Source organism: Musa acuminata, chromosome BXJ1-1, assembly GCF_036884655.1.
Source record: "Musa acuminata AAA Group cultivar baxijiao chromosome BXJ1-1, Cavendish_Baxijiao_AAA, whole genome shotgun sequence".
Taxonomy (NCBI): Eukaryota; Viridiplantae; Streptophyta; class Magnoliopsida; order Zingiberales; family Musaceae; genus Musa; species Musa acuminata.
The window spans coordinates 7,024,698-7,048,350 of record NC_088327.1 but is presented as its reverse complement, the minus strand read 5'-3'; the positions used below and the strand labels follow the sequence as shown (position 1 = coordinate 7,048,350).

At 43.0% G+C, this 23,653-nt stretch overlaps 2 protein-coding genes across 6 annotated transcripts; one reads left to right on the top strand and one right to left on the bottom strand.

The window, feature by feature from the left end:
* Positions 1-1,730: 1,730 nt before the first annotated feature.
* LOC135639443 (probable beta-1,4-xylosyltransferase IRX14) lies at positions 1,731-6,167 on the bottom strand. 5 transcript variants are annotated; one of them, XR_010496979.1, is made up of 6 exons: positions 5,297-6,167; positions 4,685-5,212; positions 2,679-2,943; positions 2,500-2,603; positions 2,107-2,329; positions 1,731-2,033 (listed from the first exon to the last, which is right to left on the bottom strand). XR_010496979.1 is itself a non-coding variant. In XM_065153222.1 (4 exons), the coding sequence occupies exons 1-3, from the start codon at positions 5,986-5,988 to the stop codon at positions 2,709-2,711; spliced, it is 1,455 nt and encodes a 484-aa protein (XP_065009294.1). In that variant the 5' UTR covers positions 5,989-6,166; the 3' UTR covers positions 2,336-2,603; positions 2,679-2,708. The 5 variants fall into 5 exon arrangements, 1 of the variants encoding a protein (XP_065009294.1); XR_010496971.1 differs by having other exon boundaries at positions 1,731-2,028; XR_010496982.1 differs by having other exon boundaries at positions 1,731-2,020.
* A 6,072-nt stretch (positions 6,168-12,239) lies between these two features.
* Positions 12,240-23,555, top strand: LOC103984504 (oryzain alpha chain). The gene is made up of 5 exons (XM_009402015.3): positions 12,240-12,834; positions 13,888-14,123; positions 14,205-14,345; positions 15,222-15,671; positions 23,199-23,555. The coding sequence occupies exons 1-5, from the start codon at positions 12,348-12,350 to the stop codon at positions 23,295-23,297; spliced, it is 1,413 nt and encodes a 470-aa protein (XP_009400290.2). The 5' UTR covers positions 12,240-12,347; the 3' UTR covers positions 23,298-23,555.
* The last annotated feature ends 98 nt before the right edge of the window (positions 23,556-23,653 follow it).

The window sequence follows — 23,653 nt, the reverse complement described above, 5'->3', positions numbered from 1 at the left end:
ATAAATACTCGGGTGTTACTTTCTAAAAAAGACTACATAGGATTTATTCGATAAAATCTCTTGGACGATCAAGCTGGAAGTGTTAATTTAGTTTATTTTTAATAATTATATTATCTAAAAAAATAATTTATATAGTAGCATTCTTATAATTATTAATTTAATTAGAGACTATACCTTTTTATATTTTCTATTGATTTGACTATGTCCAAAGAATTTTTTATCTATCTTCTAGAGTTGAGTAACAGTATGAGCATTGATTTGATTTTATATATCAAGTTTTGATTGATTAAAAGTAATGACCATATTATTTGTCCTCTTTGGGATAAGAGTTTATCCATCACAAAATATAAAATCAATTTTGGGAGCTCGATTGTTACCCTCTGCATTAAAAAATGACTAAATTATGCTTTGATTATTTTCATGTCCTAGGCAAATATACTATGCACCAATAAGATGATTTAGAATGCGTCAATGCTTAACATATTTTTTCACCCTTACGGATTTGTCGTGTGCAAACGCTTTGGGATGCATTAATGTTTCAAAGAATTAAAATTTCTCAGGTAAACACATCACACGTAAAATGAGAGATTTGGGATATGTCAAACACTTTAGATATTTATTTATTTTGAACGGATACATTATACACAAATAAAATACTTAAGAGTACGCTCGATATTTTGAATATTATTTTTTATCTTAAACAAACACATAAATCAGATGATATATAAAATACGTTTTATATTTTTTTAATCATTGACGAATGCATAATACATAAATAAAATATTTTAGGATATCTGTAAAACTTTAAATCCTTGTCATAAGCGGATACATCACAAGATGATATGCTCTAGAATATGAGTATATATATATATATATTTGGAAGGTATATCATTTTTCACTTTATCATGAATGAGCTTATCCTCCCTCCTCTCATACGGATCATTATGCCAAGCATTGCTTGAGCGAATCCATCCATCGCTTCTCCCCCTTAAGTATCAACATGCTTACCTTACTAAGATAGTCATGAAGTCAATGTTTTACCATAAATCGACACCATAGGAGGAAATTGTGAGAGTTATGGTAAATGATCAATATAAGGGGGGAGGTGCTTGGTAGCGATTACGTGAGAGAGATCTTTTGTGGTAGAAGTGGTGACAATATTTAAGAGGACAAGACAACATTTGGGTTTGCATGAACAATACCTAATGAGGTGGGCGACGAGAGGAAGCTCCATCATGGTCACCTCCATCCCAATAGATATTGTGGTGGGACTTCACGGGATAAGACGTAACAATTGATACGATGGAGGTGATCGGTGAAAGCAACTAGAGACATTATAGGAAATAAGAGGTACCAAATGGGAAAAGTGAAAGTTGGGGCATTTTTTGAGAAAAAAATCTAATACATATATATATATATATATATATATATATATTCTCAAACAGTGATTTCTAATTTTAAAAATCTTAAAATACCTCCCAAAAGCTATCATGTATTTATTCAAAATCCAAATTGTATAGTATTTTAAAAACACCATATAGTATTTTTAAAATATTATATAGTGCTTTATGGATAAAAACTAATCCACAACACACTGTAAATGGTTGACGAATTTTTTTTGGATTTGGATGAAAAAAATTGATAGTTTTTTTAAGAGCCATTTTTAAAAGATTAGATATATGGGTCATTGTTTGATAATTTTGAAAAGGGATACCATCTAAAAAAAAATCTTGGGAAAAAATTTGGACGCATACATATATAGTGTCTACTTCAGTAACAGAACTCCTGGAGCGAGATGGGAGGGAAGCGGAGATTAGAGAGCACGGTGGCGATCGTGACGGCCTCCGCCACGGCATCGACTTCGGCGTCTCCCATCGATTAGGCCTCCAAGGCGCTGTCGTCATCATCATCTCCTCCCGTAAGCAGGTCCGCTCCGCTCCGCCCCTCTCTTCTCCCACTCTGTTCTTGTTCTTAAGCTCACCATACATTCTTTAAGAAAACCACGGATTTAAATCTTTTCCTGAGAAACTGATCTAATAATGAGCCAATATTAATCCTTAGAACGATAAAGATCGAATTATAGATTCCTGGTGGTGCACATCATACCTTTTGAATACTCCCCTAGTCAGAAACCGACATGAATTGGGCTAAATCGAACACTAACAAAGTTCTTTATTGTTAGCCTTCACCAAGAACATCAGCTTCTTGAGCCACCACTTTCAGCAATTGTTAGTCTCATGGCCCTTCAACCCACCAAAAGTCAAACTTTGTATACTCTTTCTAGCAAAAGAATCCAATTTATCTATCGAAATGAAGAAATGTAGAGGTCCTGTTAGAGATGGAAAATACAACATCATTTTGACAAAACTACACAATCAAATGAGGCCGAAAGATAACTACAACAATGTATGAGAGAGCTAGAGTGCATCACTCGAAGGCGGTCATGCTATTTGATGAATCTGAAACACAGATGAAATGCAAATCAAGAAAATCCTTCACCACAAATCAAATTTGTTGCTGCCGCTGGTACACTGAGATCTTGAATGCTGAACGCCAGTTTGCAGCTTTGTTTGGTGAAGCTACTTCCATGATAATTACAGTCTCTGATAGAGAATAGATAGTGAGTATATGGAAGGATCATAACATCTTGAGTAGTATAGGATGTGCCAGGTACATACCTCTCTGCTCGATGAATCTAGATACCATCTTTACTTCTCTTGCCTGTTGAACAAGTCGGAAACTTGTGCATCAACATGTGTTTCACGCTTCTTTTTCTTGCGAGAGATGCGTTTAGACCTGGAAGATCTGGTTTTCTTTGAAGGATGTACTTCGACATGATCTTCATCATCTGCTATCACTTGAAATGGGAGGTCAGGAGGTGCCTCAGGCCATGGAGTCCGCTTTGCAGGGACAATGATTTCCAGAGGAGGATCTATCACCCACCTGCACACAAGCAAAAGCGCGCAAGGTAACACGAGAGAAATATTTGCTAATTCGGCAGCATAATCTGATCATTTAAATGGTTGGATGATCTTAAATAGCACCTTAAGAGCTTAAATTTTTAGGTAGTTTGGTGTCCAACCACCATGAATGTTAGGTTGGATAAATAAAATTCTGATCCAAGTTAGAATTAAAGAAAAAAAATTCAGCTAAGTAAATCATGTTGGTTGAAGTCAAGTAAATCAGATTAGATTCCATTGATGCCCAACCACCATCAAAGGTAACCATGCATCCTCCAGTAGATATTAAAATGGACTAATAGTTCATACCGGACTACACAAAATTTATCGGAAAATGTGAATGAAAATTCATCTGTATATAATATATAATGACAACAACAGTAGAGTTCGTAAAGTCTCAACTATTTGGGGTTGAATGTATGAAGATGTGTAAATAATACAGAAAGTAAATTAATAAAAAAAAAGGTATCAAATAAAGAGACATGATAAGAAAAAAATGAGGTTTTTTCAAGCTTCTAATCCCATGAATTGATCCAATAAGAAATGTGAAGTGAGATGACTTGACCTGGTTAGAAACATTTACCAAGACATAGAATAACTTCAAAAGAGAATACAGATAACATGTGGAGCCACTCCCGGCATGATACTCATAAGCATAATCATATAGGAAGAGAAGCTTACAGCATCCAAACTGTAAAATGATGCATGGTACACAATTGAAATTACAGTAGATGATAAATGGTAAAAAGATCTTCAATTCATCTCCTTGCACAATTGCCCTCACAATTTCTTCATGGATTAGAAGAGTTTTCATAAGCACTTAAATGATGTACAAACGTGTCATGTGTGATCACCATGTCATCACATGTACATGACAAGTGAGAAACATGGTTCTTGATATTATATAACCATAACAACAAATAACCCATGATATCCTAACCATTTGATGTTGGATAGATGAATCTTTTTGCTTCACTGAGTTTTGTACAAGCTAATATCCTTAGTTAAAATCTTCACGAAACAATGTCTGAACTACAGTCCTAAGTCCGGATGAAAATGATAGAGGATTATGTTAGGACATGGCATTAGACGTAACACCCCAAACTAATTAGTCTCTTATCGGGCATGGAACTTGGCTTTGATGATTCACTATCCTCTTCCAAGAAGAACTTTCTAGATACTCCTCCTTTTTGAGGGCTTGAATCATGTGGAATTCAGATTTGGAGCATAACAAATACGGCATCAAAACAACAATAATTAATGGTGTAGATGAAATTGGGACCTATTGTGCATCTTGGTAAACCTAAATTCTGGCAGAGACAAGCATTAGTATGGTGATAGCGGCATGGTGAGCCGTAGAGTCTCCGAACCCCAATCACCTGCCCAAGTTATGGTGATCTGATATGCGTAGGTGATGTGTATGGACCTCATGAACACATATGTCATGTATAGGTCTTTATGTTAAGATTAGTAGAAACAGGTGGGCTATGTGGGGAAGATGTTAGTGAGACAAATAGGATGTTTTGTTAAAATGTGAAGAATTATGTCTACAACTTATAGAGATGATCATAAAAACATCAGATATTTATCATAGATCTAAATCTTTCCATATAATTAGGGCAGGAGTGTTGTCAAACGAGACAAGGTGTGACATATTGGCAAAATATTGAGGCAGAGAAAGAGAACAATGTCCCATAGAGAAAGAAGGGATTCTGGAAACTAACCGAGCGGGAAACCTGCTGTCAAAGCGCGCTTCGGCCCGAAGCCACCACAGCAGAACCTTCTTGCCGCAGTTTCCGAGTGGCTCCACCGACGATGCATCCTTCAGCAAATCCAGCGGGCTCTCGATCTCCTCCCCGTTGATTCCCACCTCGTCAAGATCCCGAACCCAACCCGGCTTCTCCTCAGCCTCCCTCCACAGCAGTCTCGAGTTCATCACAAACCCGGCCCACTCGAGCTTCATCGGCAACACCGTCGCCCCATCACCCACAAAGGCGGCGGCTTTCTTAGCATAAGGAAGGTTATTGAAGGTGTGCCAGCCGATCAAGTGGCCAGAGGCGTTGCACGCTGGTCCTTGGATAGGCAATGGTGACTGCCCCTTCTCACCTTCTCTCTGCGAATGTGTTAGAATTCCCACCGACAGCGCGCCCATCCACTCCACCTTCTGAACCTCGTCGAAGAGCTCCAGTCTGTGGACGTTGCTTTCGTCTGCGAACACGATGATACCGTCCAATTGCTTCTCCCTAATGACTCTGCTTCCAGATTACATAGGTCAGGATCAGAAAGACGTGAGCCTTGATGGGGGGAAGGGGAATAGCGGCACGCAGAGGCCGGACCTGAGGGCGTGGAGGCGCATCCGAGCCTCGAGGCGGTGTCGGTCGTGCCAGCGGATGGGCATCTGCTCGTGGAAGGGGAGGTGGACGACGGGGAGGCGGGAGCGGGCTAGGAGCGCGGCGGTCTCGTTGGAGACGCCGCCGGCCTCGACGACGAGCCAGGTGAGTGGGTGCGGGACGAGCATGAGCGAGTGCAGGAGGCCGGTGAGGTGGAGGGCCTGGAAGGTGCGGGCGTAGGTCGGGGTGACGACGAGGACGGGGCGGGGGTCCTTGACGCCGTAGCGGCGGCGCTGCTCCTGCTGCACTCGGGCGAGGATCTCGTGGGCCCGTGCAACGTCAGCGGCGTTCGGGTGGGGCCAGGGCCGCACCCGGATGCCGTGGCGGCCGACCACGACGCGGTTCGAGGCGGCGGCGGGAGGAGGAGGAGGGAGATGGATGTGGGGCGGCGGCGGGGACGGGGACGGAAGGACGGCGGGCGGGGGTTGGCGGAGGAGGTGACGATGGTGGAGGGACGAGGAGGAGGGAGGGGAAGGGGAGAAGAGGAGGAGGAAGAGGAGGCGAGAGAAGCGGAACCCAGCGGCGGCGGAGAGGAGGCAACAGAGGACATGGACGGCGGACCAGAAGAGAACGCCGGGGGAGGAGCGGAAGGCGGTGTATGCCTGGCGGTTCGGCTGCTGCGGCGCCGTTTGCTTCATTGCCCGACCTCCACGCTCTGCCTCCCTCCGATCTACTCCGCCGTCAGATCGCCAATCATGAATCGCGATCAAAGGGATAGGGTTTTGTCGGAGAGCAAGGCGGAGAGGGACAGGAGGGGCGGAAGGAAGGATGGAAGAAAGGAAAGCGGTGGTGGCTCGGGCAAGGAATTGGAAGCTACTACTTTTGTGGGTGGTGAGCATGATTAATGAATGGGCGCGATATTACACATTTGCCCTCTTCTCCGGCCCATGTGTGCTTTGTTTGTCTCCGGCGGTGGTTAGTTCATAGTTGTCTTAATAAATTTTGCTGTTTGCTTTCAACAGTTAATGATCAACAAATATGGTCGGCAGAAATCTACAACAAGAAAACAAAAGTACTTTTTGTTTTGGGGGGTAAAATCATATTAGTTCCGTTAGAAGAACAACAAAAACATGCAACTTATCAAGCAAAATAATAAATATCAAGATAAGTAAATTAAAAAAAATCTGAAGATTCAATTTTTACCTAAAATTCAAAGAGACTTTCATAGTTCTTTTTCACCAAATCAAATAACATAATAAAATTAATTGCGATAATTTAAAAATAAAAGCTTATTTTTAGTAATTGGGATGATTTAAGACTTTGTTATAGACGTGTGTATATGTTTCATATGCGGTATCCGATTGAATTTGACATGTAAAAAGAATATTAGCATGTGTCATTAAAACGAAAGTGAGAAATACAATATAATATTATGATGGATTAGAAAAAAGAACATAAAATGGTGGGAAAATTGGGTATAAAATAAGTTTCTCATGGTCATCATCAAAATATCTTCCAACTTGACTTCTCTCTTGGCGCTTCAACTTGGCGTTGTTGGTCTTTGGGGGTTGTTGATATGCTTTTTGTCCAACCAATCAAAGAATGACACTGTAAAAGTTTCTAACCAAGACAGTTTTGATGCGTGTGCCGTTTAGCATTGTCAATAACACTCCTCTCTTTCTTTCTATCTCTGCCAATCTTGTTTATTCCGGAAATTCAACAAGCAAAATTATATGTATATTCCAAATTAGGATTTTTTATTTAATTCTCTATAATTAAGTTCAGAAAACAAGAATTCAAATAATCAATATAAGGATATTTTTATATTTAAAATTTTTTGAACTCATTGGTAATTTTAATTAGCAGTAATTAACCTTAGTATATTTGAATGAGTGTTAGTGACAGTAGCATATTCCTTTTTTTTTTAAAAAAGAAAAACTATCATTCAATAACGGTCGAGAAATTGCATCCTAAAAACTGTAGGATTGAAGATTGGCAAAATCTCCACACACAGAAAAAAAGTTACAATATGTAGATATTTGTATCAAGTTATAAGATAGATATAGTGTAACATCCCATTAGTCCCACATCGGAAGTGGGCAATGTGTATGATTAACTTATAAAGGTCTGATGAGTGTACTATTATTGACTTCAGCTTAAATATTTTGGTCAATGGATTAGACCAAACGAAGTTGATAGGCTAGTTAGCTCATCATGCTCGGGTTATATATATATATAGACTTTATCAAATTATAAAATTCTGAATAATACAATAAAAAATATTTCTCACAATGAATGTTTGATGCTTTTATAAGAAGACATGCAAGAGCTGGCATGACATGACTTAAATAAATGAAAAATAAACCAAAACAGATGACCAGTGTTGTCATTTCAGTGGGTTAGATTGTTGTGACGCAGCACCCAATCTCACATCCCGTCTTTCATTAAGTATGGTCCTTTTATCAAGGACCAATTGGTTATATGTGAACTTTACAGGTTGATAGGCTAGTTAGCTCATCATGCTCGGGTTATATAATATATAGACTTTATCAAATTATAAAATCCTGAATAATACAATAAAAAATATTTCTCACAATGAATTTTTGATGCTTTTATAAGAAGACATGCAAGAGCTGGCATGACTTAAATAAATGAAAAATAAACCAAAACAGATAACCAGTGTTGTCATTTCAATGGTTTATATGTGAACTTTACAGGTGGGTTAGATTGTTGTGACGCAGCACCCAATCTCACATCCCGTCTTTCATTAAGTAGGGTCCTTTTATCAAGGACCAATTGGTTGATAGGATTAGACCAAACGAAGTTGATAGGCTAGTTAGCTCATCATGCTCGGGTTATATAATATATAGACTTTATCAAATTATAAAATCCTGAATAATACAATAAAAAATATTTCTCACAATGAATGTTTGATGCTTTTATAAGAAGACATGCAAGAGCTGGCATGACTTAACCAGTGTTGTCATTTCAATGGTTTATATGTGAACTTTACAGGTGGGTTAGATTGTTGTGACGCAGCACCCAATCTCACATCCCGTCTTTCATTAAGTATGGTCCTTTTATCAAGGACCAATTGGTTATATGTGAACTTTACAGGTTGATAGGCTAGTTAGCTCATCATGCTCGGGTTATATAATATATAGACTTTATCAAATTATAAAATCCTGAATAATACAATAAAAAATATTTCTCACAATGAATTTTTGATGCTTTTATAAGAAGACATGCAAGAGCTGGCATGACTTAAATAAATGAAAAATAAACCAAAACAGATAACCAGTGTTGTCATTTCAATGGTTTATATGTGAACTTTACAGGTGGGTTAGATTGTTGTGACGCAGCACCCAATCTCACATCCCGTCTTTCATTAAGTAGGGTCCTTTTATCAAGGACCAATTGGTTGATAGGATTAGACCAAACGAAGTTGATAGGCTAGTTAGCTCATCATGCTCGGGTTATATAATATATAGACTTTATCAAATTATAAAATCCTGAATAATACAATAAAAAATATTTCTCACAATGAATGTTTGATGCTTTTATAAGAAGACAAGAGCTGGCATGACTTAAATAAATGAAAAATAAACAAAAACAGATGACCAGTGTTGTCATTTCAATGGTTTATATGTGAACTTTACAGGTGGGTTAGATTGTTGTGACGCAGCACCCAATCTCACATCCCGTCTTTCATTAAGTATGGTCCTTTTATCAAGGACCAATTGGTTGATAGGATTAGACCAAACGAAGTTGATAGGCTAGTTAGCTCATCATGCTCGAGTTATATAATATATAGACTTTATCAAATTATAAAATCCTGAATAATACAATAAAAAATATTTCTCACAATAAATGTTTGATGCTTTTATAAGAAGACATGCAAGAGCTGGCATGACTTAAATAAATGAAAAATAAACCAAAACAGATGACCAGTGTTGTCATTTCAATGGTTTATATGTGAACTTTACAGGTGGGTTAGATTGTTGTGACGCAGCACCCAATCTTACATCCCGTCTTTCATTAAGTATGGTCCTTTTATCAAGGACCAATTGGTTGATAGGATTAGACCAAACGAAGTTGATAGGCTAGTTAGCTCATCATGCTCGGGTTATATAATATATAGACTTTATCAAATTATAAAATCCTGAATAATACAATAAAAAATATTTCTCACAATAAATGTTTGATGCTTTTATAAGAAGAGAGCTGGCATGACTTAAATAAATGAAAAATAAACCAAAACAGATGACCAGTATTGTCATTTCAATGGTTTATATGTGAACTTTACAGGTGGGTTAGATTGTTGTGACGCAGCACCCAATCTCACATCCCGTCTTTCATTAAGTAGTACACACACATCACATCAACCAATTGGTCCTTTTATCAAGGACATGAAGCAATGCACCTGGAACATGAAAGAAACCTGAATCAGGAGGCATTAGCTAGCTTGACAAGATCATGAAGTGGAGATGTTTCCAACTTTACACCGCATCCACATCTCCTCTCTCTGATCCCCATCTTCTCGCTAGGATTGACCTCCGAGTGGCATCAAGCAACTGTTGCTTAGACTTAGCAACATGTTGGAGAGGAAGTACATGAGCTGCCATTCAACGTGCCTGCTTGATGAAATGTTACTGGTATCAGGAAAACTAGTTACCTGATTGTGTGGTGTGTCTTCTCATAGGCATTTTGTCATGCAATATGTTGGCAAATGGGCATGCCATTGATGAGGGTTTTCGTATGAGCAGATATTAGTCGGTGAGCGAGGAAATCCCATTGTTAAAAGTAAGGTTTATTATGAGTTGTAGTACCCCTCGATGACTCCGCTAAAGTTGTACTTGTTAAAAAGTTTAATAGAAATTAAAGAATATATATTGACTATACATGTCCAAATGATAACTATTCTTTCCTCTTCAATCCCTCAATCTCTTCGTGGAGATTATCGATGATGAGAAACTGCTAATGAATGATGCAATCGACATCCCATATGCGAAAAAAAAGAGTTGTGATATAATAGATATGTTATAAGTTAAAAGACAAAAAAGGACACATCGAAAAGCATAAAAGTAACTAATGTACAAAGATAACATTGAAAAACATGAAAGAGATCTATCAAGACGAGAGCACAAGATCAAATATGTCAAAATACGTAAGTCAAGAAAATTCGACTCACGTAATAAGAAATCGGTCGTAGGATGAGACAAGACAAAATGTGCTTGAGATGCATCGATCGAAAAAAAATGACTCGGTAATAAGAAACTCTTCACGACAGGAGACACAAAACAAAATATATTCGATGTACTTGAGTCAAAAAAAAATCTGACTCAAATTTGTCATGGCATGAGGCATATGACAAAATATACACAAGACACGTGAATCAGAAAAATCCGATCTGTATAATAAAAAACTCGTCATAGTAGAAGGCATAAGACAACATATACTTAAGACATATGAGTCAAAAAAACCTCATCTCATATAATCGTTCTAAAACAGACTTTTTACTTCCGATGTTCAGCAATGTAAGCATGTTAATATTTTTAATCTGCTTTGTTTATATGATTTTAAGATTGATTATATTCGGCACCTTCTCTTTGAGTGTCGCTTCACTCCGAGCATTTTTGTTATTTAGAATAGTAAACTAGGTGTGCAGTTTAATTTTAAGGAGCATGATGGGGATTGACCGAGGCAAAGAAATAATAATTTGGTTACCTTAATTGTATACACCTTTTTTTTTTTTGGTTAGTGTGGAAATCCCGTAATAAAAATTATTTTTTGATCTAATAAAAATTCCCCTAAATGGATCTTTTTCAAAGCTATTGCGTTCTTTACTACACTTGCTACGATGTCTTAAGGGAATAAGGACCCCATTAACCTGATAATGGCTACCACAAGCCAAACTCGGACGACTCTTTTACTCTGAGCAACCGAGGAGGGAGGCGATTGGATTTCTACTTAGAACTAATAATGGTCAATGTTATATTACAGGTGGAAAGCTACGTAATGGGAGGGACGATTTTTAGACAGAATTATATGTGTGGTTTTGCAAGACATATTTTACCATATAAAATCCTTTACTGATGTTATGGTCTCTCATGCGTACATATAAACGAATCAACGTGTTAATTGGCTTGTAAATCATGCAAAAGCAAACAAATATATTTTTGTTTGGACTAAAGATTGACTTTCGACCTTTTCTAATTTATTATTGTGCTGCTGATCTCCGAGGCACATGATGTAGTAGTCGTTTCATAACTCAATATAATATTTTTCTTTTTAATACAAAATAAAAAATAAAGCAATGTGATCAATTTCATTATTTGATGGTCAACCATTTAGCTTCGGTCGTACGTCTCTCTCTCTCTCTCTCTCTCTCGTTGACTTTGTTTTCTAAGTCCAATCAATTCAATTCCATCATTCCCGAGAAAGAGTTAGGCTCGCTTAATATTCAACTATAATTGAATCTATTATTTATATATTATTATTTTTATACAAATAAAAAAAATAATGTGCATACATGAAATCTCAATCATCTCAACCTCTTAGAAACCGATCCCCAAATACATGTCAGAAAATATTAAATTCGAAACTTTTCATTCGTAATCGATATAATAGTTTTTGGTACATAGTAATCGCTTTTATAGGTAATAGTAGCATTTTTCCCGTGATTCATCGACTTAACATTTTTCATTTCATCCAAATCCTTATCGAAGATATCAAGATTGATCCTCACAAGAAGATGCATGCAAGCGGAAGACCTCACAAACTATTCAATCCAACGGTCTATAAAATCCCAACAAAAACACCCCTTAAAATTCTTCTTAGAAAAATTGGGGGGTATTTTAGTCAATTCACGGTCACTAACGTACGTTATCGCATGTGACGCCCACTCAAATCCCACTCTGCCTCTACTGCTTTAACCCCGTCTCCAATTCCAACATCCCCAACCCATCACGCCTCCGTTCCCCTATAAAGGTTCCACCTTTCGGCCCTCTGCCCCCTCGACATCCCACCTTTCCATCCCCTTCCTCTTGGACTCGCTATGGCTTCGACGTTTTTCCTCGCCGCCGCCCTCCTCCTCCTCCTCTTCTTCGCCGCCTCCGCCGCGCCGGACATGTCCATCGTTGCCTACAACAAGGAGCACGGCGTCAGGGGCCTGGAGAGGAGCGAGGAGGAGATGCGGCGGATGTACGAGGGGTGGCTGGCCAAGCACGGCAGAGCGAACAACGCGCTGGGCCAGAACGAGATGCGGTTCGATATCTTCAAGGACAACCTTCGCTTTGTCGATGCCCACAATGCCGCTGCCGACGCCGGACGGCACCGGTTCCGCCTCGGCCTCAACCGCTTCGCCGACCTCACCAACGAGGAGTACCGGGCGGCGTACCTGGGCACCAGGGCCCGTGGCGTCGCCCGTCGCATCCGGGTTCCCGGCGACCGGTACCGGTACGAGGACGGCGAGGAGTTGCCGGAGTCCGTCGACTGGAGGGCGAAGGGCGCTGTCGCTGCCGTCAAGGACCAGGGCAGCTGCGGTGAGTCTCCGCTTCATTCTTTGTCGTCGTCTCCTTTTCCCCTGTCGCCGTCGCTTGCGGTGGAAAGAAGGGATTCAAATTACGATCGAACCCTTGACGAATTCGAAATTTGATTGTGGGTGTTCTCGTCCTTCTATTTGGTATCGGTTTCGGGCTGCGTTATATCCGTACTCCTTCGGCGTTTCACTAATCTTTTCGGATTTATCGCCCTATTTCTTTGCACGTTTTCATCCGAGACCGATTCCGTCGGAATTCTTTCGTTTTATCCAATATAACAGGTTGTTGTTCATGTCAACAGCAAAGATAGAATTTTGCGTATGGTATTAATGTCTTTAATTTTGATGCAATGATGTAATCTGTTTCTTAAGGTCAGCAAAATCTTGTTTGTTGATTGGTTTTAATGACCTTTTATATGCTTAAAGGAGATGTTTGGATTAATCAGGATTGATGTGAGGAGATGCTTCTTTCGGAAACAATAATGCTCATGATTCAACTAAGGATATTGCTCCATAAACGTCTTAATTATGGGAAAATATCTGTATAGTTGCTCATAAATAGTTGGGATATTATGACTTATTTGTTGTGTTTTAAATGACATTTGATTTCACTAAGGTTATTGTTTCATAAGTAGCATAACAATGGAAAAATATTCATACAGTCGATCACAAATAGTTGGGATATTAATAGGTTTTCTTCATCGATGTGAGCAAAAGTGTCTTTGAGTTGTAGAGGCAACTCTTGGCTTTCATGAGATCTTGATTTTTCTACTCTTCAACCGATTGAGGCTAATCTTAGACTAAATATGCTTATTAGATATTATGACTCGTTGTATTTTAATTTTTCAAAATTTTACTCTTGTTATTCAAGTATTACATAAGATGTGTACCATATTCTTGGAGTCGGATTTGAAGGTGCAGTGTGTGCGTTTAACCATTAGAATGTCTTCTCTGGGACCTATTTGAGTGACCCTATACTAGATGCTGCTATGTTTAATTTGCTGTCTCATAGACCCTATGGTTCATGGTTATATGATTAATCTTGATGGCTGTGAAGGGAGCTGCTGGGCATTCTCAACTGTTGGTGCTGTGGAAGGGATAAATCAGATTGTGACCGGGGAGCTTATAACACTGTCTGAGCAGGAGTTGGTGGATTGTGACAATGCCTATAACCAGGGCTGCAATGGTGGCCTCATGGACTACGCCTTTGAGTTCATCATTAACAATAAAGGCATTGACACTGAGGATGATTATCCCTATAGAGCTCGGGACGGCACATGCGACCAGGACAGGGTACATTTTTTGGTTTCATTTTTGTGATATCTTCTGTGATGTTCTTGATGGAACAATATTCCTATATTTTTATGATTGCAGAAGAATGCTAAGGTTGTCTCTATTGATGGCTATGAAGGTGTTCCGCAGAATGATGAGAAGGCCCTGCAAAAGGCTGTTGCAAACCAGCCCGTCAGTGTTGCTATTGAAGCAGGTGGCAGGGAGTTCCAACTCTACCGATCGGTATGAATTCACTTGTTCAGACAATCATTTCTGTGAAATTCGATGGAACTGAATGACACAGCCTAAACCATTCTGTCTAAGGAGTAAGATGAAGTTCCACTCTTGCACTGGAATCGACTAGGACTGCTATTTCTCTTTTATCAAATCAATTGAACTGGGCATGTTTACTCAGATAAGCATGAATTTAGATGCGAACTACAGTTAAAATTCTTAGATTCTGTTGCAGTTTTAGCTTAGGTCACCATATATACTAGCAGCCAAGATGAAATATGTTGGATGTTACTCTGATGCTAAATAAACTTGGGTACAACCCATATGCGCCTTTTACGAGTTCAAACCTGTGTAGAAGCTAGATAGCATGTTTGCTACCTATGGCAGTCTCTGTTATATGATATTTGATGATATATTTTTTTGTCAAAAGAACATTTGCTTTGGTTTCTTTCAAAATTTTTCTTGTTGTAGAATGGGCTAAGGTATTAATTTTTGAGTCATTTATTGCTTCCAGCCTTCTTGTAATCAACACTCAGAGGTATGATTGGCTGATTTGGATTTGACTTGTATGGTGGTTTACAATATTATTGTGATACAATCACAGTGGAATTTAGATTTATCAATCATTTTTGCACATGCATGGTTTTATAAACATCAGTATTTATCCCTTTTTAGGATACCTTGAGCCCATGTATTGTTGACTTATGCTCTTGAAAGACATTCTTTTCTTCATAGTGCTTTTTTAGTTGTCGTTTGGTATTAGTATTGCAATAGTTATATTTATTCCACATCTTTTTCCCTGACATAATAAGCAAATCTGGCTTGGAGACTTAATTTATCAGGTGATCACTTTTTTATTGACATTCTTTTGTTCACATATTCTAGGGTATATTCACTGGCAGATGTGGGACTAAGCTGGACCATGGTGTTGTAGCTGTAGGCTATGGCACTAATAATGGTGAGGACTATTGGATTGTCAGGAACTCATGGGGGGGAGACTGGGGAGAGGCTGGTTACATCAGGATGGAGCGAAACTTGAACACTTCCACCGGTAAGTGCGGTATTGCCATGGAAGCATCTTACCCCATAAAGAATGGTGAGAACCCACCCAACCCTGGTCCAACCCCTCCCTCTCCGGTGAGTCCACCAACCGTTTGTGACAACTACTACACTTGCCCATCGCACACCACCTGCTGTTGTGTCTATGAGTATGGTGGCAATTGCTTTGCCTGGGGATGCTGCCCCCTGGAGGCCGCCACCTGCTGCGAAGACCACTACAGCTGCTGCCCCCATGACTACCCTGTTTGCAATGTCGAGGCTGGAACCTGTCAAATGGTAAATCTATACTCAAATTCTCTTGGTTAACTGCAGATTATCTGATACATAGTGAACTGTTTATGATAATAACCGTATCTTAGCTTTCTTTTCAAGTCTCTTCTTAGCAATTTTTGTTTTCACTAGTTTTATACTTGCGGAGAGCAACTTCATAAATTTTTGATTGGTTTCGTTCTCATCTTGAAAACCTGAAAGAAAGAGAGCTTTTGGGTGGTGTTGGTGAACTGATGCGTTGTAGCCGAGGAGTCAGCACGGCTTGGTCCACGGGACGATGTCTAGAGTTCTCGATCGGTCGATAGGAGTGTCGGAGTTGGTTGGATCAAGGGTCGAGCTGTCGACGTCGTCGTCTGGGAGGCATCTCTCGACTGGTTGGCTGAGGTGCTGAGGTCGACTGTATTGGGAGGTCGGGATGATGACATCGTCTTCTGGCGAGGCGTCTCTCGGTCGAGACGGTCGTGCCTCCGGGGGTGGTCGAGCTTCTGCACAACGGCCCTCATCGGGGGATTCCCGACTTTGGCGCCTCGTAGATTAAGTTAGTGGTGGCTTTTTTTCTCTCTTCTTCGTCCCCTGGCCAGATGCCGGTCAGGGACTTTTATACTATTGTACGGGGATCGGTCGTACGCAGATTTGGCGTGGCGACCGATCCTCGCGCGGCGAGATGGTACCGTTCGGTCACCACCCGGTATGCATTGAACGATGTCATACGATGTCGTCCCGAGCTTTCCGGGACGGGACTTGCCAAGGGGGTGCCTCCCTGTACGGGTCTCGGATGCAATGCTGAGTTGGCAAGGGCGTGATGCGCCTCGCTGCGAGCCGACATTCCAGAGCTGGCCGATATGAGCTTTGTTCATGGGAAGATGCGTCCTCTCATCCCCTCTGATGGTTGGGGATCCTCCTTGTGGTGTGGAAGCCTCTAGAGCATGGGAGATGCGGGCTGACACTTGTCAGGTCCGACTCGTTGGGCCACCCTCCTTTGCGTACCGAGCGCCGTCCGTGTGAAGAAGACATTCGCGGCTCGGCGGCGACTGCCTCCTTGCAAAAAGGCCCTCGTCGGGTAATTTCCGACTTTGGCCCCTCCGACAAGCAAGTTAGACTCGTTCTAAATCTCTCCCCCTTTTCTCTTTTTCTTTTTTCTCCCCATTTCCTGGATCAGGTCGGGGGTATTTATACCTGCGTGCGGGAATTGGTCGGGCCCTGGTCCGGCAGGGCCGTTGACTCTAGGGGCGAAACAACCTCTCCGATGAGATGGCGTCTTCGGGGGTGCTCGAGGGGCGTCAGACAGCACTGCCCTAGTAGCAGACGGCACCGCCCCCAGCTCTTGGGGTGGTCAGGCCGCACAGTCGCACCGTTGGGGCTTGACGTGGCGTGCACCCCGCGGTTCTGGAGGCGCATGGTGTCGCGTCGGTCTGCAGCATCTGTTGTAGGTTTACATAGGGCCAAAATACTCCCTATCAGGGGTTGTTCGCAAACGCCCATAGAACGCTAGGGAGTTCAATTGATCACTCCACTGACTTGCTCGTCGGAGGGGCCTCGTCGGGTGATCCCGACGAGGGCCAGTTTTGCAGGAAAATGCAGCCACCTCGGGGTGAGCTCCTGCGACATCGGCCCTCCTTCTAGCGCCAAAAATGTTAGTGAATTGATGCGCTGTGGCTGAGGAGTCAGCACAGCTTGGTCCACGGGATGATGTCCAGAGTTCTCGGTTGGTTGGTAGGAGTGTCGGAGCTGGCTGGATCAAGGGTCGAGCTGTCGACGTCGTCGTCTGGGAGGCGTCTCTCAACTGGTTGGCTGAGGTGCTGAGGCCGACCATATCGGGAGGTCGGGATGATGACGTCGTCTTTTGGTGAGGCGTCTCTCGGTTGGGACGATCGTGCCTCCGGGGGTGGTCGAGCTCCTGCACAAAGGCCCTCGTCGAGGGATTCCCGACTTTGGCCCCTTATAGATTAAGTTAATGATGGCTTTTTTTCTCTCTTCTTCGTCCCCTGGCCAGATGTCGGTCAGGGGCTTTTATACTGTTGCGTGGGGATCAGTCGTATGTGGATTTGGCATGATGGCCGATCCTCGCACGGCGAGTTGGTACCGTTGTTCGGCCGTCGCTTGGTATGCACGGAACGACGCCATACTGACACGGACTTAGCTGGATTTGCCTAAGTCGTGCGGCACCCTCGCGCTTCCGTCCGCAAAGGTCAGCCTCCCCGAAGCCTCCCATTGTCCCTTAGGACCACCAAAAGAGAGAACGGGTTAGAGAGAACGCCTCCAACGGGATCCACAAGCAAACATCTCCGAAAAACACTTCATAGACAATGCAAATTACAAACAGACTTTACAAGCTCTGAACAGTGGCACAACAAAGGGTAAAATGGTCCATTACAGACCGAAGAGCTCTCGCACGTGTCCACATGACACAACCTTTATTTACAAGCCTAAAGAGGCCACCAACCCAACTAAAATGGGACTTATAAGCCTTCGGCTGCCCCTTTACATTCTGTACAAGGCATGAACATGCCAAACGACACGGACAGATATAAGCATTACATCAAACACCTTGTTTAGAAGTTTGTCCGTGACATTCTCCCCCACTTATCCCTTCGACGTCCTCGTCGAAGCCTTTGTGAACACTGCAACTCTTCGCCTTTGCCGAGTCTTCAATCTTCTGCTCCAGCTGCAATGCGCCTCCTGGTTCCCAGCTGCTCTCCGCTGCTGTTTCTGAGTAGTCGAACCTTTGATCCGCCATGCTGCTTCAACTCGCCAATGACTCTGACTCTGGTGTGGGGTTGGCTGAGTTGTATTGATCCTCGTTGATTCCTGCGGATCCACCAAATGAAGGAAAAGACCATTCTTACTGCGCCAGTTTCTCAAAATTTCCACATGCTGCTTGAACTGGGTGGATGCTTGTTGGAGCTTTAACGAGCATCGCCTCACAAACTTCTGAAGTTTTGGGTCCTTCCTCCACAAAATCTGCTCATTGACTCTTCTTTCAGTTAGTTGTCACATCCAAGTAGGTTCGCATCACTTCCGCTTTCGATTGGCATTTCGTTGGGAAATGAAGCGGACAATCTACTCTCAGTAGCACTGATCACCGTTGGTGAGGATTTGACAACTATTGTCTTCCATTATCTTCGAAGGGTCTTTGAACTTGTGCAGAGCTCCTCTGCTGGATAGATAAGAGAACTGGGGTACTCGGTTTCGCCCATTCTCTTAAGAGTTGAGAAGGCAAAGGTTACTTGACTTCGCCCGCCTCCTCGAGGTTGTACTTCATGCATCGAGCTGGTTACTGGCCTTCGCCTGCTCTTTGCTCACACTTCTGAAGCACTTGAAGTGTTTGCACTCCTTGCGTTGAGTTAGCTACTGTGATTCACCTTCTCAATGCCATTGAACTTCTGGAATGCAGGAAGTTTTCACCCCAACTTGGAGTAATTCTCTGATAGATGAGGTCGCCTCTGGGATTGTACCGTCTTCTCCATCAACCCTGCTGCCTACTCCACTGAGTAGCAAAGGTACAGCACCACGTACTGCCTGCTTCGTTCCTTGGTCGTGCACTCTTGCATGACCCGAAGTCCTTCACTTACGGCTATCTTGATGAGAAACTTGTTGACACCGGTCTTACGAAGTTTCTTGGCCTCTGCCCTTCAGCCTTGTCTCGGTACTTGGAGATTGCCTCTGCATGCTCCACCTCCTCGGCCCCTTTCACGACCAAGCGCTCTCCCTCCGTGAGAGCAAGGGATCAATGACTTTGACGGAAGTCCCGCCTCTGCGGTACCATGGCGCTGCCATGCCCATGGCCCTACTATCCGTCGCCTCGCATCTACATCCCTTTTCTTCACAATCAGTAGATATGCCTTCGTGACACTCCTCTGAGTCCACCTCCATTCTCACTGATTGCTTGATTTTGGGTAGCTAAGTCCCTCTGGACTTGTCGTCGCTTCCTCGCCCCTTTCGACCTCTTGCTTCAACACCTCTGTGTTCTCCAAGCAGTCTGTTTGGTCGATGGAAAGACAGACTGCAACTCCCATGCATGGCCTCTGCCATCACATTGTAGGGTTTGCACCGATTCTGTTCTCCTTAGCTTCCTTGGTAGCAACGTTCGCTTACTCGACCTTGTCCTCTGACTTGTCGGGCTCCCTTAAGCGAATATGAGCTCTGGAGCAGTCCAACTCTCCAGCTGCTTCGATCATACCTCTGCATGATCAAGTCCCTCTCATGGGACTCACTGGTACTTGCATTCGAACTTTTCCCTTGGTGGAACCCAGCCCTCATATGCTGATGACCAAGGTTTTCATCCGATGCAAAATTCGGTGCACGCCCGGAAGACCCGCCTCTGCGGTACCATGGCCTTCACTCCTTGAATCCATAGCCCTTCTTGCCGTCGTGTTGTTCACCAAAGCGGAGCTCCCAGTAGCTCCCGATCATACCTCCATATGATCTAGTCCCTCTCGGGACTATGTCGTGTGTGTCGCATTGCCACGAACTGTTCCACCACGATCCGCTGCACCATGTCGCCTTCTGGTGACATCTCCATTGCATTCTGATCCTTGTTGAATAAACTCGAATTGTGAACCCTCCATGTGTGGCCTCTGCCAATACATCGCAGGGTCTCCTCCACCTTCGATTTTGTTCGCTCCTTTGGCAATCGACCTTCATCCACCCACTCTTGGGTCACACCTAGATGAAGCACCACTTTAGGACAGTCCGTCGCCTAGTAGCTCCCGAAGTCCCCCGACTTCGCTGCAATTAGTGCACTATTGTCTGGATCCTGGGCCTCTGCCCCTACCAGCACAATCTCCGCTGCACACCGCTTCCTTCATAGCAACTCGAATGGCAACACTGTGGCATATTCTTCAAGAGTACCTGCCTCTGCGTCCTCTTGCCCCGTGCTAAGGCCTTCTGAACCCAACTTCGCCTCCGCAAATTGAGTCGCCTTAGTTCCTCCATCAAATTCTCCTCCGAGATAAGGTGCATGTGCCCAGAAGCTCCCTTCGTCTTTGGCACCATGCAAGATGAGTCCGCTCCGTCAGAACGAAGGACCCATGGAACAACATGATCCTACTCTTGCCTCTGCAAGAGTTCATGTCTTTGACCTCTGTCTAAGGAAAGCACTGTGCTTCTGCTCCATGTTCCAACTTCTCTGCTGGCTCCCTTCATGCGGCTTGGGTACTTCGCCAAGTTACACCCAAGTTGCTCCGCTCCTCGTTTTTGCATTGAGTCGATGGTGGCCCTCGCACCCACCATTCCACGGGTCAGCCCTCCCTTGAGTCCGATCTCCATATCGACTCTAAGTGTGCCTTCATTTAAGTTGCTTCAGGTCGCTCCCCCACTTGATCTCGCAATGCATCCACCCATGCATTCTCTCGAGCGAGATCATGTGACAACTCCTCGCTGCTTGCTCGGTCCATTGAGCTTCGTGGAGTTGTTGTTTGTGAGGTACTCCTCCTCAACATGTGAAGTCCATCTCACATGATTCTCCCTCTGGAGAGCCGGGACTTATCCCTCCTGGATAACTATCCCATTTGAGCAACATCTCTCTTCGTTTCGGAGACCACCATCCCCTTGGACTACTCCGATCTACTGAACAAACTGTGCATTGTTCTGCCTCTTGCAAACGCACTTGCTAGATTGCGCCTCCACGTCAATACAGCCACCGCTGCACCCCTCAAGGCCTAGCAACATGCTGAACTCGTTGCACACTTCAGCCTCCTCCGGACGTATCCTTCGCATGCCGAAGAGAAAGTTTCAATGCTCCATGGCGCCGAGTCTCGACCGCCTTGGGATGGCCACGAACAATCCATCGTCCGCATACAAGCCCATGCATGAGTACCGAATTCTTCGAGTTAGCAATTCCCCTCACCTCTGTGAGCTTTGCACAACTCTTTCGGTCGCTGAGCAACTCATTCCACTTTGCATGGTCTCGTCCTTTGCCAAGCGCCTCGCTTGCCTTGAGCACCATCAAGTAAAGTTGTCAACGTTGAGCTGTAGCTCAAACTCAGCCATCCCAACCTTTGTGCGCTCCAAATTCTTCCAAGCTTGCCTGTTCTCGTGGTGCCTCCTGCGCGAAGGGTTGGCCATTCCTCTGAATGCCAATTTCAGATGCCCGCTCCTCTGAGCGACTCTTTTCCCTACATCTCCATGCCCGTTTTCCCTCAAACGGTCGCGCATTGCTGACTGCCCTCAACGCAGCCCCGCTAGGTCCCCCACGTTTGCATGTCAAGTGTTTCTATGAGTGCTTGTCCCGCTCTGATACCATATGACACGGACTTAGCTGGATTTGCCTAAGTCGTGCGGCACCCTCGCGCTTCCGTCCGCAAAGGTCAGCCTCCCCGAAGCCTCCCATTGTCCCTTAGGACCACCAAAAGAGAGAACGAGTTAGAGAGAACGCCTCCAACGGGATCCACAAGCAAACATCTCCGAAAAACACTTCATAGACAATGCAAATTACAAACAGACTTTACAAGCTCTGAACAGTGGCACAACAAAGGGTAAAATGGTCCATTACAGACCGAAGAGCTCTCGCACGTGTCCACATGACACAACCTTTATTTACAAGCCTAAAGAGGCCACCAACCCAACTAAAATGGGACTTATAAGCCTTCGGTTGCCCCTTTACATTCTGTACAAGGCATGAACATGCCAAACGACACGGACAGATATAAGCATTACATCAAACACCTTGTTTAGAAGTTTGTCCGTGACAATACGGCGTCGTCCTGAGCTTTTCGGCACGGGACTTGCCGAGGGGTTGCCTCCCTGTACGAGTCTCGGATGAGATGCTGACTTGGCAAGGGCGTGATGCGACGTGGACCGTGACGTGGCTGAAATCCAAAATATGCCTTATCAGGTGGTTTTAAGACAACCAAATCGAGTGAAGCGAAACTTATTTCTATTTGTTAAGACGCAATAATTTGGTTCAGTTGATTTGATTTATTTGAATTTTTTAAACAAAATACGTAGAGATGATAGAGTGGTAGTCAGGAAGAAGAGACAACTGATGATGGATAGATAGCATGGGAAAGGGGAAGGACAGAGCCACCACGAGAGATGAGCTAGAGCTCCATCCTAGAAAGGAAGAGCAACATTGTTCCGTTAGCACAGGATGGTGACGTTGGAAGAATTGAAGAGCAGGAAGAAAACGTTAAAAGAGTGGCCATTGACAGTAGAATTGGACATGAGGAAAGGAAGAGGGAAAATGGGAGAGATGGTTTAAGAAAAATGGTGAGTTAGGATTTATAATCCGAGAGGAAGCAGTGGCGATAAAATGGGGTCACAGAACTTACCAAACCCAGTATTAAGGTAGGAATAATATTTTCAGTCTTATTTTTTCTTTTTTCTATTTGATAAAGCACAACTAGAAAATAAAAACATTGGATTGAGCTAAAGCAGTAGTTTGTCTCTCTTTTTTGGGTATTTTATTGTTTGCTTCCAAGTGCTTAGAATGACATGTCGATGCATGTGTGTATGTCTCTGTTTGTAGTTAGGTTTTTTATTGTCATGATTTCCACAGTTACAATTATGTCACTTTTTCATGCTGATATGCAGAGCAAGGACAATCCACTAGTAGTGAAGGCTTTCGCTCGTACTCCTGCGAAACCCTATTGGGCTTTCTCAGGCCTCGCGGAGGAGAATCGCAATGCATGATCATCTTCCTTCGATTTATTTGGTTGGTGAAGAAAGGATGAGTGGTCACACTGCAAACTCTACCAATTGGTTCTGGTTCATTCATGTGTTCGCCAGAGCTCCTGTGCATAGTCTCGGATATCAAATGTTTAGATGAAACCTAAAAATGAATTACTTTGCTTTTTTGTGTATCATGTAAAGTTTATGTTTCTGAGTTTACTTTAGTATTTGCAACTGAAAAATCCTTAGACAAGAAATCTAGCACTTTATGTTCTCCAAGTTGTGGTTGAGTGTCATTAATTAGTGTCATCTTCGATCTACTTGCCTTTATGGTGTAAAAAAAATCCTGCATACAATCATTTGTGCGCCTGATGAAT

Bases quoted from the DNA above. Each gene is read 5' to 3' on its own strand.
- LOC135639443 (XM_065153222.1), bottom strand. From the start codon at position 5,988: ATGAAGCAAACGGCGCCGCAGCAGCCGAACCGCCAGGCATACACCGCC. The intron at 5,213-5,296 runs GTCCGGCCTCTG...ATCTGGAAGCAG, and splicing joins ATGCGCCTCCACGCCCTCAG to AGTCATTAGGGAGAAGCAAT. The intron at 2,944-4,684 runs GTTAGTTTCCAG...GCTTGTGTGCAG, and splicing joins GACAGCAGGTTTCCCGCTCG to GTGGGTGATAGATCCTCCTC.
- LOC103984504 (XM_009402015.3), top strand. From the start codon at position 12,348: ATGGCTTCGACGTTTTTCCTCGCCGCCGCCCTCCTCCTCCTCCTCTTC. The intron at 12,835-13,887 runs GTGAGTCTCCGC...ATGGCTGTGAAG, and splicing joins CAAGGACCAGGGCAGCTGCG to GGAGCTGCTGGGCATTCTCA. The intron at 14,124-14,204 runs GTACATTTTTTG...TTATGATTGCAG, and splicing joins GCACATGCGACCAGGACAGG to AAGAATGCTAAGGTTGTCTC.